At 47.0% G+C, this 19,594-nt stretch overlaps 1 protein-coding gene and 1 pseudogene across 1 annotated transcript; one reads left to right on the top strand and one right to left on the bottom strand.

Moving 5' to 3' along the window:
* The first annotated feature begins 894 nt into the window (after positions 1-894).
* On the top strand, positions 895-13,162 carry LOC8028751 (ubiquitin-conjugating enzyme E2 H). The gene is made up of 7 exons (XM_029967018.3): positions 895-1,112; positions 5,533-5,609; positions 5,693-5,767; positions 6,964-7,003; positions 7,503-7,555; positions 8,564-8,692; positions 9,981-13,162. The coding sequence occupies exons 1-7, from the start codon at positions 1,060-1,062 to the stop codon at positions 10,097-10,099; spliced, it is 546 nt and encodes a 181-aa protein (XP_029822878.1). The 5' UTR covers positions 895-1,059; the 3' UTR covers positions 10,100-13,162.
* LOC120837426 lies at positions 12,272-13,152 on the bottom strand (annotated as a pseudogene).
* Positions 13,163-19,594: the final 6,432 nt, after the last annotated feature.

Here is a 19,594-nt window from a genome sequence, read left to right on the forward strand (position 1 = left end):
CGTAACTCCAATCCCCAATAAATTTCCGCAAAAAAAAAAAAAAGAAAACCGTTTTAGCGATTTGACGCAGCTTGGGTGACAAGCCCATCAAGGTATGTCTGGGGCAGTTTTCTCTGACTATCATTGTCTGACGTCAGCTGATAACCAACCAACAACGCGAAAAGTCGACAAGCTGGTTTTTTAAGCTTGCCAGAAGCTAACCCTACTAAGCACTTGCGGGACGTGACTGTCGGTAAGATTGAAATTGCTGTCAATTTTCGGTTCCGCTCCGCCGAAAAAGCTACGCTGAACTCGGGATCTCCTCAAACGAGGTCAGTCCGAGTCCTTTGAAACCCTTACCGCAACGACACAGAAGACAAAGGAGGGTTGGAAGGCAAAGAAATCACGTGAGTCCGTTTGTTTACATGTACCAGCTGATCGACACCCCAGCGCGTTGGCAACACTGGAGTTGCGTGGGTGGGCGGGGCTTGCTTCCAGCTGAAAGTGCTGCTTTTCGTTTTCACTTCTCGCTCGCGGGACCTCGGCAAAAATTAACCCACGCCGTCGTTAACGCGCACCGCTTTGGCAACGAGCGCGAAAAATCAGAAAAGGAAGCGATAAATCGGGCACACGCCACACCGACATAGCAGCTTTTGGCGAGTTACAACAGGCATGATTTTTTTCCCCCCTTCGCTTCCAAGAAAAACAAAAAGCAACATAAGAACTGTTCGATTAATCACCGCTTCAAATGGTAGAGTCACTAACTCTGACTCTAAGCTACTTAAAATGGCGCCGCGTTGTAGCGTTCTGGCGTTAAAAAAAAATTTAATAGAGTCACACTTTAAGTCACGTGAGTAAATTTAGCCTTGCGAGCGTAGAAGAACCGAGCGCACCGAGTGAGGCTCACGTGATCCTACGTCACGAGTATTGCAGTCAGCCAGCTCCAGCCAGCAGCCAGTTCGCCATTGTGATTGAGCTTCTTGAGCGTGCGAGTCGAGATACGTTAGCTCGAAAAGGTTGCCGTTTAAATCGCTGGGAGTTTTGCGTTCGCAGCTTCCTGCCGTGCGGCGAGACAGAAACATGTCTTCTCCAAGCGCTGGGAAGAGGCGGATGGATACGGACGTCATAAAACTGTATCCTTTTTCGTCTCGACTCGGGGAGGGGAGCGAGCGAAACAGAGCCCCAGCCGTCTATCATCGAAAAAGCGCTTCAGCCCAACCTTGCCAGCTTGGGAAAGCAAGAGGTATTTTGCCTTTTTTTTTTTTTTTTTCCTCGCTCGCGTTGCTTCATCAGCGTGTCCCCCGCGGCGGTAGGGCCACTGCAACCCCCTTAGACAGCACGTTTTATGCAAATGAAGCTGCTGGCAAATCTCAAATCGCGATGCAGAAATACCTTGCCCCGCCGTGTTTGCCACCAGAATCGGAGGGTCCGTGGGCCACGACTTCGATTCAATCTTACGGTCCGATCGGTCAGCAGTCGACTGCGGCCCGTGGCTTTTGTCCCTTCGCAACGGATGACGGGGCTTTTTAGCGATTGTGGTCACCAGATGTGCGCGTCCCGACGCGTGTGGTTTTGTTTTGTTTGTTTCGTGGCTGATGTGACCTCCAGGTGATTTGGGGGAGCAACCCTATGGGGCCGCCTTGTATCCAGGGGACCAGTTTTGCCATTTAATATTTTGTTGGCTCAGTTCCCATTAGGCTTTTTTTTTTTTTTTTGGCTTTTGTTTCTTGTGTGTGTGCATCGCTTTGCTGCGACGAGATCCTTTTGCATTGTTTAGAGAGCGACGTCGGGCTTCTTTATTATTATTTTTGTTTTTTTTGCGCCCGCTCGCCTTCGCGCTTGTTTACATATGTTTCTGTTTGGTGTGCATTCTGCGCGTGAAGTAGAGGGATAAAAGAAAAGTTAACGGAAAAGTAGCCGATGCGACTAAAAAAATGCGTGTTTCCTGACCTGTTTTCATGCTATTTTCTCCCACTTTTTTTTTTTTTTTCGTCTTAATCGCGGCCAGCTGACTTGAAAAAAAAAAGGCTGCTCTTTTTTTGTTGTCGTTTCCTCCACTTTGTTATCGAACACGACAAATTACCGATTTTTGTCGTTATCGTTCGTTCTACCATCCGTCCCATCGTAGTTTATTGAGTCATCTTCCTCTTTTTGTTTTACATCGACGCCATAGAAGGCTTTCCCTTTTATTCTGAAATCTCGCTCGCGGTGTTCTGTCACGACCGCTTGATCTCCGGAAAGAGAGGCCGTGGTTCTGTCGACCACCACGCCGAGGTGTCCCTGCTCCATTTTCTCCGTACACTAGCGAATGAAACGCACTTTGTTTTGTTAGGTTGGTCGGGTTTCTTATATGTTTCGCCACAAAGGAGGCTGGTTCTCTCCGCTTTTGTTTGTTTTTGTTTCTCGTTATTTGTCTTCGACGCTTCGCTTTGTTTTCGCATACAGGGAGCGGTGATTTTGCAATCTGACACCTTTTTTTTTTTTTTTTTCCTTTTAGCTACTTTTTTTTTATCGTGTTTTCACGTGTTACAGATGTGTTTCAAAACACTCCGTACGCGTCATGACGCACGTTCGTTAGGGATTCGCCTCGTTGTTTACGTATTTATCAAATTCACCCAGAGGAAGCTTCTCCCACCTCTTTTCACTTTGGCAGAGCGAACGCTTGAGAGGAGGTCTTCTTTCCAGCGTTCGCTTTGTAAAAGTGGAAAAAAGGTGGGACAAGCTTCCACTTTACTCTCCCCTTCCACCAACTGTAACTGAAAACTTTGTTTTCTTTTTTTTTTGTGTGTGTGTGTGGGACACGGTTTGTTTGGTGATTGAAAGCAAACTCGTTGCTTTTCCAAGAGCCTGTATTTACCTTCAGTCAGTGGACATCCTTTGTAAATTTTGGTGTACAATACCTATGGCGCTAAATTTCAAGGGAGACACATTACATGTCATACGCCATGGTGACAGTGAGATGTCAGAACATGTGGTTTCCAAGTATGTGGGGGTTTGTCATGCCCTCCCTGGAGAGGTAACTGATTTTGCGGGATTGCTGGGTTTTGCTGGCAGGATGGAAGAACGAAAAGGATTACAGTCGCAAAAAGAAGGTTAGAAGATAGGGGGAGAAGGTCTAGAGAAGTGTGATAATGCACAAAATTGGTAGGGTAGATGGTTTCACTAACTTGCCCCCACCAAAAAAGTGGCCAACATGTTCCAACTTTTTGCTACCCTCACCACTAACTACTACTACTAGGTGGTTTCAGGACAAACGGAATTTAGAGCAGAATCAATAGGTGAGGCATGTAAATGTTTCTAGGCCAGGTGGTGCAAGCTACCACCCGTTACAAAGTGTGTAGCTAATGGGTTCACTGAGGTTGATCGAACACCATTTCATCAAAACATGTTTGAGGGGATGGGCACGTTTTGTTAAAGCTCGGTTTAGAAGCGGAACCTCGGTTTAGAGAATAGCCTTCTATCGAAAAGTGGGCGCTGTTTAAAAAGAGGCGAGCGCGCGGTCCACTGAGGCAATAACAATGATTTGGGATTTTTCAGTTTGTCCTCCGATGTTTTTATCTCTTGGCTAGTAATGATAGTAGCATTAAGCTTGGTCATCTGCTTGTGGTAGAATTTATGATGCCATTGTTCATTTCACTTCTCCAACAGCATGTAGGGAATGGTGATTTTGAGGCTTCAGCTCTGCCAGTAACTGTCTTCCAAGACCATTTACTATGTAAAAGCCAATAAGATGAAGGAGAGAACTGGGTGCTTCTCTTCCAAATTTAAGACTTGTACAGCTCTTGAACAAGCCAGTCACCTCAGAGATTTTGTTTAATTTGATTGAGGTTGAGAGTATAAATTACTTCAGCCATTATCACCTAAAAATTATTCTATGCTCACAAAAAGGAAAAAAAAAAAGTATAACATTTTCTGAGGCAGAAACAAATAATGAATTTTTTTTTCTATAAAATGTTTACAGCATGAGTGATGATTTCAAAAGTTTTTATTGGAAAATTCGCTGTGCACCAGCAGTAGATATACATTCTTTTAAATGGGAGACGTGGCAAATCGCGAAGGTGGTCAAATACTGCTTGCTGATTTGCCTTAATATTGGCTCAACATATTCATTAATAGACATGGCTGTACAGTTCTTCAAGTATTGTGTAAAAAAAAAAAAAAAACGCATTTCGTGAAGTTAATGAATTTTCGAATTTTGTTTTCATTGTGTTTCTCAAACCTAGAGCCCCTACTGGCAACACTGAAGTGTGACGACAGAAATGGTACAAACTTGGGAGAAAGTCACGTTCCCAACTGATTACGAGATGTTTTAGGATGGGGAAAAAAATGCTTGGAAGCTGATTCGCTGAGAAGCAAGCAAAAAACGCTCCACATACTCTGTATCGGTTTTGGAGGAAAGCAATGTTACGACAAGTAAACTCCCACAGGTTTTCGGAAGTCCTGTTGTGTTCTGGCTAACTATGCTCGTTTTCGAAAATGAGTATTTGTTCAAGAACGAGCATTCTAAAAAGAAATCGTAATGGTTGTAGTCTAACAAAAGGCAAGCCCCCTCGCAGTATGCGGGAGTCTGACTTTTGAGGCTCGTTCACAGATTTGCTTTCGAGTGTGTTGTGCCCGCTTACGAGAGGATGCGCTGGAGCCTTCAGGCAGTTTGGAAACATGTCCGATCCGCGTAGGACTGAACTGGAAAGATTTTGCGGCATCTTCAATATAAAATTTATGGACCATTTACGAGAAATGGGCATGTATAACACTGTCGGAATTTTTGCGAACGCACGGTGAAAGAATGATGCATGAAAGCCCCAAAAAGGCCGAAGCGTCTGGCTGTCGTGGGCGGAAAAAATGCACGTGGCGACGCTTGGTCGCAAATGTGTGGACCAGCCTTTATAATTTTTGGTCTGAGGATACCTTGTTCGAATAACCTTGGATCGCGGTTTCTTCAAAGGGACACTGACAAGGTATTTATGTTTGCCAAGTTTTTTATTTGGTCATGGCATATGAGAGTCGTAACTACCCAGACACAATTTGCAGCTCAATATTCGTTTTCTTTCCGCCCGAAAGCCGCCAAACGAGAACTGTTCGGTTTGAGTCGTGCTCACTTTCTTCTCCATGGTCCTGTGCCGTTTTTTATAATTTAGACACAACCACCAAAGGTAATCAAAGTCGGGAATTATCAAAGGCACACAAACAATATTAAAAATAGAAAATAAATGTTATACCTATTTTTTGTGGCTTTTAAAAAGCTGCAAATATGTTGATCAGAAAGAAAGAAAAGTTGCACAGCCACATGACTTCCGGTATCTTTCTCCTCCTCTATATTTCTTCTTCCTTGCAAGTCCAGTTTCGGTTTGTTTCGAGCAGTTGCATTTTTAGACTATATTAAAAATATATAGGATGCTGTAGCAAAATTGATTGGGTAGTCCTCTGACACCATTAAAATTGCCTAAAAAAAAAAATTTGGGGGGTGTTGGCATCCCTTTAGATGCGACAGCTTCCATGATGCCTTGTCACGACGCGCGCGAAAAGGTGTACGCCTTGACTGCCGCAATCCAGCATTGAGAGCAAGCACGAAGTCACCATCTTGGGCGGCCTGAACGAATTCTGCGTCAAGTTCTACGGTCCCAAAGCGAGTAAGTTCCCGGCCTGAAAGAGCAGACGTGTGTTTGGAAAGGGGGCGGAGGGCTCGCCGTCAACTGGCGTCTTCTCGTTGCAGCGCCCTACGAAGGTGGGGTGTGGAAGGTCAGGGTGGACCTGCCCGAGAAGTACCCCTTCAAGTCGCCGTCCATAGGCGAGTGTTTGCTGCGAGTTTAGATTTTGCGAGTTTTGCAAGAGTTGGCGGAGCGTTTCGTGCGAGTTGCCTCCTCCATGGTCGCGCAGCAAACTTACTGCGACGGCACAGTCTTCCCTTTCTGCGCGTTGGCGCATTTCAAAACAAGATACTCGCGTGCGGCGGTGATGGCTTGTAGACAATCGGTGTAGCCAGGGTTTTGTACCCAAGTGCTTTGATTGATGGAAAAATTGTAACGACCACAAATTTTTCAGTGAAAGTTGTAGAGTGACTTGAGGGTTTATAGGTTTTTTTTATGAAACCTGCAATCTTTAACCGTTAGGTCGCTTTGAGTGAAATGATTTCTGCACTGCCTTTCTTTTTTTTTTTGTTATTAATAATTTTAAATTTCTTAGCGAATTTAAAAACGAAATGTATCCTAATCACACGGTTGAAGTTGGAAGAGACAAAATGTGTGGTGGAAGGACTCGTATGTTTCTCCCCCTATGATTGATAGATTTTTTAACTTGGCTAAATCTTCGGTCATGAGTTAGGCGTCCATGTGGTATGGTTTTCTATGACTATTTGCGTAATGTTGCACTCGTCGAAGTGAGCCTTGTAACATTCTGCATTAAAATAAATTTGGAGATCATGATAATGTTGACACACAGCTGAGACACCTCCGTGGTTTTTCATGCTTTGTCTATTTGCAACATTGTGAGTTGTTGCGATCTCAACGTTGCACCTTGCGCCTTTTACTTTCTTGTCATATAATACTTGAGACTGTGGTGGAAGAAATTGAAAACTTTTTAGTAGAAGGAACAGACACAGGAAGGGACGTCTTATATGACACAATTAGCTATCACCAGCTCGCCTGCAAACTCACTGTCTTTTACTTTCTTATCTGATTTTCACCACAAGTTCCAGTTTTATTAGTTTTCGTTACTTTTCATGTCATGAACTTGCAAACAAATGTCTGTCTAAACCTTGGGAAAAAAATTGAGCAGATTATTAAGCAAAGAACAGCATTTTGAAAACGAAGTATCCCTTGGCATCCCTTTTGGGGATAAAGCCATTATTGTTGGGGGCAAGGGACATTTTTACTACAGTCTTCATTCGAAATGCAAGTCAAAGCTTCGCTGTGCTGGACAAAAAACGAAAATCGACGCTCTTTCGCCGATCGACCGATTACAATCTTGAAATTTCTCGCTTTTCAGGTTTCATGAACAAGATCTATCATCCCAACATTGACGAAGTGTGAGTTTGTTATTCATGTCCATTCATTCGTGCTGTTTGTCTTCAAGTTATGGAATAGTCCTTAAAAATGTGGACAATAGTGTTGACCTCCTGAAACTTGTGCAATGCCCTGTAGTATTGCAGAGCTCTTAAATAGAAAAAAGAAAATGTTGACTTCCATATACAGGTTAAGGTACGGCAATGTCCTTCTGTTTAGGGTGATGTCATTCTTTGTGGTACCCGATGCCGGCAGCACACTTTCGAAAAAAATAAAAATAAATCAAAGTACTGCCGTAGCACTGTCAATGCCGAGAGCTCGTGTCGGGCGACGCGCTTCAGAACAAAAAAAGAAAGCGTTGGGAACGAAATGGTCGGATGTCGTCGCCCTAAGCAAAGCACACATGAAGGCTTAATAATACAGGTTACATATTTTCTGGTTTAGCACATGTTTGCAACAGCATTTATTTTTTCTCTGTACAAAATGTCTGTAGTCATTATCTGTGCTTCGTTCTTGGTCCAGGTCTGGTACGGTGTGTCTGGATGTCATCAACCAAGCATGGACAGCGCTGTACGGTGAGTGATACCCGGTACATTTTTAGAGTGCTCGTTGTACCCATTGTCGTCGTCATTCAAGTCGCAGCATCGCAGGGGAGTGCACATTGTTGTAGCAAGTTGGGAGAAAAAGAAAACTGTACAGTGAAATCATGGCAAACGAAGACCAAACCAAAATGGCATCAAGCAGTTAGCCTGGGGAAGCCCATGGCCGTTGACAGGTGAATCAGGCTGTAGATGCTCTGCCTTAAAGGGGCGGTGCAACGATTTTATGATTAAAAGAATTTGCATCTCGTCATTTTTACGTTGTTTATCGTGTCCCAAAGGATAGAGAAAACACTTAATTAAAAATGTCGCGATTCCGCTGCATAATCGCAAAGCAAAAGTCGAGATTTTTCCCCCACCTGCCGCCCCAAGTGGCAGCCGAAGGAACTGCGGCGGAAAGATTACGTGACCTCGCTCGGCTCTAAGCTGCAGCATAGCGCCCGCTAATGTCAGCAGAGAGAGGGAGGGGAAGCGTCCTCCGAGATAGCACACGGGAACCTACACGGCACTCCGAATGACGTCACTGGGAGTGCGACCAGGTGTGACCCTGAAGACTGGGAGTGAGTTGAGGGGTGCCCGAAATGCCAATCTTTATCTTTTTTCTACGCAACAACTAGGACACGCAGGCGAAATCGGTTTTCTGTTCTTTACTTCAGAAGTGACAGAGGACAACTTCTAGAAACCTTTGACCGAAGTCCGTAAATCGTTGCACCGCCCCTTTAAGCGCAACCTTTGAGAAGGCAAGGAGCGCATACTGGAGACGGACCATCTACTGGATTGTTAATCCCTCATCGACCATAGTTGTAATCGCAGTCTTCATGGTGACCAGTCTTGTTCACCAGTGTTCTGCACACTTCGGATAAGAGTGTCGAGGTCTCGCGTATCCCAGGCTGGTCCTTGCACGAAGTGTGCTACGAGTCGAGCGCAGTTGCTTCTGGCAACAGTGCCATTGTGGTGACTGTGGGGCCCCCTCTGCCTCCCCAGATCTGTCGAACATCTTTGAGTCATTCTTGCCCCAGCTGCTGACATACCCCAACCCCATCGACCCTCTCAACGGGGACGCAGCCGCCATGTACCTGCACAAGCCGGAGGAGTACAAGAAGAAGGTGCAAGGTGGGCTCTGCCGTTTGTGTGCGCAAGGGGGCTCTGGCATCGTTTCGGGGTGCTCGGTGAGGGGAACGTCTGGGTCTCTCAATGAGTAACGCCGCTGAAGGCATGCTGCTCTGTAGGACTGGCGTTGTTGGCAGAGGTTGGCATTTTATGTTGAACTCACTTTAGTTTGAATGTTACTTGACCATGGGAAAGAGAGAGTGCGACTGAAACCGGCCAATTATCAACCAGCTGTTTTGGGCGAAAGAAAAACAAATTCCGAGCCACAAATTGTGTTCCGGGTAGTTGAACTCTTATAGGTCATGTTCAAATAAAACCTCAGCAAGTATAAAGGCACTGTCAGTGTTCCCTTAAAACTTGGCCCCCTCCCAAAACTCGCACCCTCGCTCAAAACTTGCACCCTCGCTCAAAACTCGCCATCTCGCTTATAACTCGCAACCGCACTCAAATCTTACTCCCTCACTCAAATCTCGCACCCTCCATTATTCTCACTGAATACTTGCCGGGAAGAATACAGGACATTTCCAAAAATATAAATTCCGAGGACACCTAAGCACCTCTCACGAGTTGTGAATGCAAAAGGCATTAATGTCGTTCCTCCACTCCATCGTCGTTCGTCTGCGGTGTACTGGCATGGACGGCCACGTTTCACTACTGCCGAGGTTGCAGCCGCCGTCGATATAGACGCCTCAGGCGCCGCCATGTTCCTTGGCGCTGAGAGGAGCTGAAGCGGCTGCAGTGCCGGCAGGGAGAGCGACGGTGCCCTGAGCAGACCGCTCAGGCTCGCTGGTGACTGCTGCGCCACTAGGAGAGGCAGCGGCGGGAGGGCGAAGCTTGGCGCAGCGCGTGCTGAAATCACATGTCTTCTGATCATCATCATCGCCCTAGCTGCGGGTACCGGTTGACAGCGTTAAACCTCAAAGCCTAACTATAGGCCTAATGTTAGGCCCAACGTCAGGTCACCGCCCCCCCTCCCGCTGTGCTGCCAGCAGTTCAGCTGGCTCCTTAGCAACAATGACGCTGTTGCTATAGAGCCACACGACGCGTCGCAGCCAATTGAAATTTAAGTGTTGTTTCGCTCAGCCAATGGCAATTTATGTGCCGTTTTTCGCTGCCACACACAACTCCGGTTTTACTCCATGGGGCAGTTAATGCTTTCGCATTTAGATGTGGTGGCCTTTGTGTGGACAAGTTGTGCACAGTTTGGACGGCTTTATAATGGCCGAGCTGCACCCCGAAAAGAACTCTTCTCCTTCAGCATTGTTCTCTTCCACCTCTCCCGTTTGTGCAGAGTACGTCAAAAAGTATGCGACGGAAGAGGCGCTGCGGGAGCAGGACAACGAGTCGTCGAGCAGCGAGAGCTCCATGAGTGACTTCTCGGACGACGAGACGAAAGACATGGAACTCTAAGAACAGGGGAAGCGTGCAGCACATCATTTTATCGTTTTTTTTTTTTTTTCGCCAATCTTCGCAAGGGGAAAAAAAGATAATCATCACTCGCCCCCCCCTCTCGACCCTGCCGGCAGTGCATGCCGCGGGAGAGCTCGTGAGGAGGCGGGGCTTGCGCGCACGTCGTGGTTTCGTCATCCATCCGACGTTTCATCGTGTGCACTGTAACCCCACTTTTTGTTCGGAGACCTCCCTTTTCCCCGGGCACATTTATTGATTTGTGTGCGTGTGTGTGTGCATGAATTTGTGAACGCACGCGTGCGTCGGTGTTAGTAACCGTGCAAAGAGAGAGAAAAATCTTGCATGCGCCCATCTGTACATTGCATGTTTTTAACGAGGCTTCCACAAAGATAGTGGAAGGGCAGCCGTGGAGCACATACTTTTGCCCCCCTTTATCTTTTGGTTGTGTCGGCGGAGAGAAGATGTAGCTTGAAGCATCCGGGGCGCAGGGGCTTGCTTATTTTAATTACAGCTTTTAGCGTGGGCGTCCTTCGGTCCCGTTGACAAAACATGCATTGATTTCGACGTCGATGACACGAGGACCGCTCGTTTGGTTTCGAAAGCATGGATCGAGGCCTCGGTTTTGGAGAGTTGACTCACGATTTATCTTTTCATTCTGTTGGAAATTCTACGGCTATATTGAAGCCTCCAGGATATTCCTTTCCGGTAACCATTTAACGATGCCTTAGGCTTCCAGAGCCATGATTTCCCCATTTGTCTTACTTTTTTTTCCACTTCGTTATGGAACTGTCATACGAAACGTCCGGCCAGATTTGCGAGTTGGTAAATGCCAGATTGTCAAACTGAAAGCGTTAAGCATTTTAGTTTTATTTCTACTCTGCGAGGTGCAGCGCCCTTTTGTTTGATGCCCGCGCTCCTGTTTCGTCGCTGTTGTTTCTTTGAGAGAAATCAAAAACGGAATTGCGCAGACCTATAGGTCGATCTCCCTCATGCGAGGATAATCACTGTATTGATCGTGGTCACCACCTTCGAAATTGCCACCCACAAAATTTAACGATCCCGGAGACCACGACATTGTGCCTTTGAGAGGACAAAATCTTCTCCCCTTGCACCTTCTTTGTGAGAGCCAATTTCGTCATGTCTCCACATTTGTGCGCAGTTGCAGTGATGTATGTAACTGATAGACGCTTGGAAGTGGTTTCAAATTAGTTTCAGTTGGCGGCGCATTGAAAGTGTTGAGCAATCGTGCTCCGATGGAAGTGTTACGGGCAGGCTGGAAACATTTTGCGGATATAGTGCCCAACGTTGCCAGGTCCCGACGCACCACGACTCTGGGCTTTGGCCGCAACTAGCTAAAAAGAGTATTTTTGTGGCTTCTGTCGAGGCGAAGAGGACGAGCACGTTTGGGAGGGGGGGGAAGAAAACATTGCGAAGATTTCTTTTTTTAACTTATTGAACACGCACATCATGAATCATGCGCAAATGGCAGTACTTTCTCTTTGCGTTCCTTTCCGCTTCTTGCCGTTTGCGTCATCTGCAAGCCGCAGTGTGTTCTGTGTGCACTTTGCCGACGCGCAGATCGGCAGAAACGAAACAACTGGGCTCGTCGTTGCGACGTGCAACATTTTGCTGCTGGGACGTGGTAAAGATATTGAGACAACTTTATGCTGGTGAGCATTAAAAACTGTGATAGATTGCTGCAAATGCCAATGTGTTGGGGGGAGGGCGGGGGACGGACGTTAAGTCCTAATTCGTTCGAGGCGTCTGTCAGGAAGGGAAGAGTCCACTAGTAAGAGCTTTAGGGTAAACGAGACGTAAGGTTGCGCAGATTGCTTCGGCTTAAAAAATCTAGTGTCATGTTGGCACAAGGTTGGATGTAGTGAGGACGTGACACCGCGGCTGGGTTAGCGTGACGGCCATCGAACGCGAGCCGTTGCACGATTCTGTAGCGGTAGGCGGATCAGAGTGCGACGACGCGTATCGGTGTTTCTGGATGTTTAGCGCGGATGTCCGAAGTCTGCGAGACGACGGACGAAAGAATACTGGTGCTCCCGAATTTCGCCCAGACACTAGTTTGTGTTTTCAGTGTCTGGCGTTTCAGACTTTTCCCCGTCCCCAGCACTCGAGTCTCCCCCGTTCTAGACGTTTCTCCTTCCACGGCTTAGGCGGTGTTTAGAAAGCGGTACTGTGCTTGTGCAAAGTGGGGGAAAAAAAAAAGGCGGTCTCGTTTTGTCGTGCGCCAAGCGCTCGTTGTCGTTCTTTTTTGTGGTCGTCGCCAGCTAGCTCGGTGAAAAGAATGTGCCCCCAAACGGACGAGCCTTCTCGTAGCCAGTCTGATGGCTTTACGAGGCTCGTTTTCGAAGCAATATTTACCCAAAAGACTGATGGATTGGCAGTGAACGTTGGCGTCGCTGCTTCAGACTTTCGTTATTCGCGGGTTCGAATTTAGTCTCGTTTTCGCTCGGGTCGATTGCGGCGACGAGTAAACGGGCGGGGCAAAGACGGCAACGTCTTGATAATGATTGGAAGCTCCAGAATGACATAATTTCGTCGATTCCAAGTTGGCATTCTCGGGTATCCGCCACAAAAATGCAGTCAAAAGCCGGTTTATCTTTTTTGTTTGCTTGCTGCAAATGTTTTGACTAACTATGGAGGGACACTGAAGGCTAGAGGAAACCCGCAGACGCGTTTTAGAGATGCGCAGGGCGTTCTCTTGACGGGAGAGCGCGTTGAAAGCGTCGTGTGTTTTGCGTTGTGGCCACTGCCATCTCCCCGTTTCTGGGAGGACCTGGTCTTGTAGGCTTGCAGTCAGCGTGGAGTTGCAAAGCAGGTTGCCCCGAGTGCGCCGCAGGGAAGCACCCCCCGGCAGGAACGCGGTTTTGACGCAGAGCTTTTTCGTCGAGTAGTGCCAGCGTGTTGCCTAGGGCGTGTATCTACCCCGCTCCTCTCGTCGGTTTGCTGTCTCTTTTCGAGTATATTTTTTTTTAGTTCTGGAGTGTAAAGAGAAAAGACACCATAGTATATATGAAATTATAAAATAAAGCTATATTCATTTTTTGCTAAGAGTGTTGGGATTCCTTGCTGCTCGGCTCTCAAGCTGCCTGGAGCATTCTTTGCGTGGATTGGCGAGTTTGTTCAATCTGCCTACTCTTGTGCAAAGTGTGTATTTCTCATAGGTAGTGCATAGGTTTTAGCTTGTAACTACTGAAAAGCCTCAATTCTAGTTATACACATGTCGGAAGTGTTTCAGGACTCCGAGATGGATTGCACCAGCGTGATCGGCGATTACAAGCTAACGCAACACACTCGATGGACTCTACACAAATGTGTGAACCAACTGTAATGATTGTGCGTTCACGATCAGTGCCAGCAGCAAGAACAACTTCTTTATTTTTAAGCGTGCGCTCCTTTTGTCTCTTCGCGTGCACGCAGTGATCCTCCCGCTAGCATATGGTACATCCTCCTTTCTTTGAGGGAACAAAGATGTACACAACAACCACAAGCAGCGCGTGAAGCGGGCTGTACTCGTTTAGATTAGTTCTGCCTGTTGGAAGCCTTTTATGTAGCCCAGGCGTTGTGGTAGCCTTCTAGGTCTCTTGAACTGAGGTCCTGCTCCTGATGACGCCTGCTCAAGAGCGGGTAAGGTCGGTGGGTGAGGCGACACCTGGTTTCGAGGAGGCTCTGGTGGTGAGGGAGGCTGTGATCCATCTCTTGATGGTGGCAAGCAATCGCCGTTGTCGTCCTCTGAGTCGCTGTCGTTGATGGAGATGAAGAAACCTTCCGGTGTTTTTCGAAGATGATGTCGGTTACGGCGGAGGATCCGGCCGTCCTCGGTAAGCACCGTGTATGACCTTGGGGCCACCAAGCCTTGCACTTGTGCTTTACGCTCCCATCGCCCGTTGTTAAGGATTCGCACGATGTCTCCCTGCTGAAGAGGAGCTAGCTGTCTTCCTTTCGTCTCGTTCTGGACGTGCTTTTTGACCGGAGATGCGGGAGACGCGGTGAAGTCGGGAAGTAGGGTTCGTAGTTCTCGACCCATCAGTAGTTCTGCGGGTGAGCGGCCATCTTCAAGGGGAGCTGCCCGGTAGTTTAGGAGGCCCAACCAAAAGTCTTCTTTGGCACTCTCCGTTTTTCGTAGTATACGCTTTACAACTTGTACACCTTTTTCAGCCAGACCGTTGGACCTTGGAAATATTGGACTTGAAGCAGTATGCCGAAAATCATAACGCGCAGCAAAATCCTTGAATTCTTTCGAGGAAAATTGTGGGCCCCCATCCGTGCAAACTTCAAGAGGTAAACCATAGCGGGCAAATATTTGAGCTAACTTGTCAATGACCACCCTTGCTGTGGTTTCTCGAAGGTGTTCCACTTCGGGAAAATTTGAATAGGCGTCGTATACAGCCAAGTAGTGTTTACCGGAGTGTTGGAAGAGATCCGCAGCTACCCTGGACCAGGGATGGTTGGGAACGGTGCGGATCGAGAGAGGCTCGTCTGGCTGTCTGTAGGCAAACTTCTTGCAAGTTTCACATCTGTCGATGAAAGCGGTAATATCGGCGGTCATTGCTGGCCAATACATCAATCTTCGGGCCTTGGACAGGCATTTACCCAGCCCCAGATGGCCTTGATGTAGTCGTTTCAGCATCTCTCTTCGCATAGCTGTCGGAATGACTGCTTTCTTTCCTTTTAGCAGTACTCCGCTAACCACCGAAAGTTCTGGTGTAAACCGCTTCAGCTCACCTTCCACAGGTTTTGATGATTGGAGGCAGGTGAGGACTCGCTGGAGAGCGAGATCGCTGACTGTCGCCTCCTGTAGGCGAGCTAGTGTGCCTTGGCCCACTACCTCAGAGAGGACGCCCACCGCATGCACTTCTACATCCATCGTGGCCTCTCCCTGAGATGGATCTGATGGAATCCTCGATAAAGTGTCGGCAACCACCAACTTATTACCTGGGACAAACTGCAACTCGAAATCATACTTCAGTAGTCATAAAAATAGTCGTTGGAGACGAGGAGGCATGTCTCCTATTTCTTTTTTTGAAATGGCCAACAGCGGATGATGGTCTGTTTCGATGGCGATATGTTTTCCCAGTACGTAGTCGTTAACCTTTTCGCAACCGAAGGCTATGCCCAAGGCCTCTTTTTCAATCTGAGCATACCGGCGTTCAGTATCGGTGAGCACCCGAGACGCGTAGCCTACCGCACGCCAGTCCATTCCATGCTGCTGAAGCAACGCAGCCCCTAGAGCAAATGCGGACGCATCAGTTGACAACTTGCTGGGCAACTCGGGATCGTAGATTGCTAGAACTGGGGTTTGCGTCAGCATTTTTTTTTAGGTGCTCCCACTGACGATCATGTACGCTGGTCCATTCAAAAATGGTGTCGTTCCTAACTAGACTGCGTAGGGCCTCCGTTTGAGACGACAGGTGTGGTAAATATTTCCCGAAGTAGTTCACTGCACCAAGGAGGCGTTGAACTTCCTTTTTTGTCGTTGGAGTAGGGTGCCGTACAACGCAGCTTATCAAGTCCGGGTGCGGTTCAATTCCGTTGGAACTGATTCTGTCGCCAAGAAAGTTTATTTCTTTTTGGCCAAAGGTGCATTTGTCCGCATTCAGCGTCAGTCCCTCAGCTTGTGCTGTTGCCAACGCCTGGCGAAGCCTTTTGTCATGTTCTTCTCGTGTGGCGCCCCACACCAGTACATCATCTATGTACACACGCACACCAGGGAGTTCGTCGAATATCTGGCTCATTGTGCTTTGGAATACTTCCGGAGCTGAAGCGATTCCGAAGGGTAGCCTTAGATATCTGTAACGACCAAACGGACTGCTGAACGTGCAAATCTCCGAGGTCTGTTCATCAAGCGGAATCTGATGAAATCCACTGTTGGCGTCAAGGCGACTGAAATACTTGGCACGCGCTAGCTCGCTCTCGATTTCCTCGCGCCGTGGGAGCTGAAAATGTTCTCTTTTCAGTGCCCGATTCACGTTTCGAGGGTCCATGCAGATTCTTAATTTGCCATTTTTTTTCCGTACGATGACTAAGGGACTCACCCAGTCGGAGGGTTTCTTAACCTTTGCAATAATGCCTGCGGCCTCCGTGCGTTCCAGTTCTTTCTTGAGGGGTTCCCTAAGTGCGTGCGGCACTCGTCTGGCGGGCTGGACCACTGGTACGGCGTCATCTCGGAGTACCATCTTGTACTCCCGTCGTGTCTTGCCAATACCGGAGAACAGCCCCGGGAATTCCGACTCTATGCTGGGGTTGGAGGCCTTGTTCTCCACTGCCTTACTCGGTTCACGAGGCCCAGTTGCTCGCATGCACGAAGACCTAGGATAGCTTGGTTCCTTTTCACCACAAAGAAATCGAGCTGCACTGGTCGCTTGTCGAGCTGCACCAACAGACGAGCCTTTCCGCTGTGTTGAATTTCGCCGCCCCCGTAGTGGCGAAGAATGCTTCTGGTTGGACGGGGTTTCTGCTTCGTCCTGAGCTTCTCAAACAACGCTCTGGGCAATAAGTTTGCCTGCGCTCCCGTGTCGACCTTGATTTTCACCACGGTTCCCTCGATGCGTGTGGTGACAATCCAGTCGCGATTGGAGGAAGGAAGATCCCACTTCTGACACCATGTAATGATTGTGCGTTCACGATCAGTGCCAGCAGCAAGAACAACTTCTTTATTTTTAAGCGCGCGCTCCTTTTGTCTCTTCGCGTGCACGCAGTGATCCTCCCGCTAGCATATGGTACACCAACCTTTAACACAAACTCCATCGAGGGCTACAAGTTCGGATGGGTAACCTTGGTAGCTGTTCCCACACCTCATGCACAGTAGGCTCATTAATCCAAACTCCAGGAAGCCAGGAGTTTTGTTTGAATCATCAGGAATTTATCTAAATATGATGCAAGATAAAATTGATATGTTATGCGGATGGCTACACATACAAGCAGATATTCGATGATTTCCTCTACACGGGCCTACTAATCATAAGCAGGTAGGCCACACATGAAACATTATTGAAATGTACGAGATTTTTAAAATAGACAAATATGTTGTCTATCATGGATTGGTTAAGGCAGCATGACACCTCAAAACAAAATTAAGTTTGTGGACCGTTGGCCCCGTTGAGCGCGCTTCTTACTGAGCCCCGGTGCACTGCGGAGAAACAACACTTGCGAGGCGAGCTTTGTAGGGGTGGCTTTACCGCAGTGTGCCGGTGCTCGGTAAGAAGCGCGCTCAACGGGGCCGAAAGAACAAAAAGTATGAACTGCTCGAAAACGCCATTTGAATTAAGCGGCTTATAAATACATTGAAAACTTAGCGGGACAACCAAACTTTTGAGATTTGTTTGAATTAACCAGAAGTATGAAACATCAGAGTTGAGCCTACTGTATGTTTGTGCAGCCAAGGTCTTGTAGCCTTTACTGCAGTCTAGAGACAAGACAAAGCGCACACTGGTCTAGTGTACTTGAGTCCACGGCTCCTCACTCTGGAAAGCAAGCCAAGTGTGCGCCACACATTGCAAACTCTGAAGATGGTACCTGCCAGCTCTTTATTGGAATGGCCTGTAGACACTTATTGAAATCGCCCAAAGGAGGCGCTGTTGGTAATTTACGTTTCCGCAAAATTCCGGATATATGAGGGAGACAACCCCCACCACCATTATTCTTGCAACATTCGTGAAAAAGTTTATGACCAGTTCTCCAGGTGATTAGCTGAGGGACAAATTAGCGAGAGATCTGGTGGAGATATTTTAATACTCCCATCAAACGACCGATCCCCTCTTTATAGCACAGCAGAAGGATCTCGATAATCCCCGATTTCGGGATTGCTGTAGGGCTTCATCGTCCCAGAAGTTTTGCCATCAAGCTTCAAAAAACCTGCCGAAACGGAGCCACTGGACGTCTTTTGGGGGTGCGAGAGATGGTTGCTGATTAATATGTGGTTTCGAGTTGCCTGTTTACCCTGTAAAGTACGAGTGACAACCTTTCAAATGATGACCGATGCACATTAGTTGGACACCCGACATACTGTCCAAGTTAAGCATCTGGCATAACAACTTGCTACAATTGCATTTGCAGGTGGTGAATGTGTTCCAATGTTTTTGTATAGAACCACTTCTGCCACTGCACAGTTAGCCAGCTAGAAGCTACATAACTTCAAGTTTGTTGGCTGGTGCTCCAAAAGCTTATTTTGTTTCATTTCAAGCACTACAAAAGCACCAAGTGGAGGGAGGTTAAAGCAATATTTCTAAAAAAACAGTTAAAATTTTAAAATGATGGAGATGAAATGCTGAATCACTTGGCGCATGTCGAGCAGGGCATTCTACAGGGGTGTACACCGCGCAACACTTAGCATGGACATGATTTGGGCACGGCACCTTTCCAAATTTTACTTGTTTAGTACCCAAGCTGACCACTTTCCACCACTATAGCAGTTTTGATGACGGTCCTTCAACACAGAGAAAAACAAAAAACCGGCGATTCACCCAAACACCAATCACAGTGCGAAAGAATCACTGTAAAAGTAGTGTAAATTTTTATCGCTTTAATCTCTGCCATGCTGGAACAAAACTGGATTTTTAGTTATAATTTTTATTCAATTTTTTTCCAAGTTCTGACTCGTTTTAATGGGACATTACTTTTCTCATGTTTGTTTCCTTTACGTTTCTATTTTATTATAGTAGGATGTTGCGTAGCTGATGATTGAAGTGGAAGGTAGATGTCAAGCTCGACACTCCGATTTGTTCAGAAGAGCACTTCTTTATGCTCGCATTCAGGCTCGTCTTTCTTGCTTGACGATTCTTTGATTCGAATACAAAAGAAATGCACACAAAAATCGTCAAATGATGGACAGTTGGTAAACAGCAAATATCTACGGAATCATTCTTGCGGAAAAAATTCGATTTAAAAAGTAGTAGTAAAACTGGTCAGATTTAAATCGTATTGATTTTTATTTTTCACTCCAAGTAGTTTACACTTTCTATAAAAATTCGAGATGTCTATGCTGCATTACCTTTCTCGTGGAAACTTTTTGGAGTGGGCTGCGTAGCTTGCAAATTATCCTATAATTAGGGTTCCGTGTTTTCGGATAAATATTAAAAACTCCGAAAAACACCTGTTGATAAACTTTTTGTCAATTTGGACTTATGCAGGAAACTCGGGGTTTCAATAAACCAACATAAAGGGGGAAAAAAAGGAAGTATCTTACAATTATGTTTGGTCAGCACGCAGGGTCAATGGACTCCAAAAAAATGCCACCCTAGTCTCGTTTCGAATCGTTGACAAAAGGAATCTTAACGCTTACCTCGTCAAGGTTTATCAGGACAATAGGGCCGGCTTGCTAGAACAGCGTCTTAGCCGAGACTGGGCGAAAGAAAGCACTGCAAAGGCTGCGGCGCGCGAGAGTCTTGAGATGCGGCTAGAGTCCCGCTCAGCTCGTGCGCTGGCTTTGCCAGTGCTTTCTTTGCCAAAGCCTCAGCTGAGACGCCGTGTTTCTAGCCAGCCGGA

The sequence above is a fragment of the Ixodes scapularis genome, unplaced genomic scaffold (assembly GCF_016920785.2).
Source record: "Ixodes scapularis isolate PalLabHiFi unplaced genomic scaffold, ASM1692078v2 PGA_scaffold8__174_contigs__length_109621045, whole genome shotgun sequence".
Lineage (NCBI taxonomy): Eukaryota > Metazoa > Arthropoda > Arachnida > Ixodida > Ixodidae > Ixodes > Ixodes scapularis.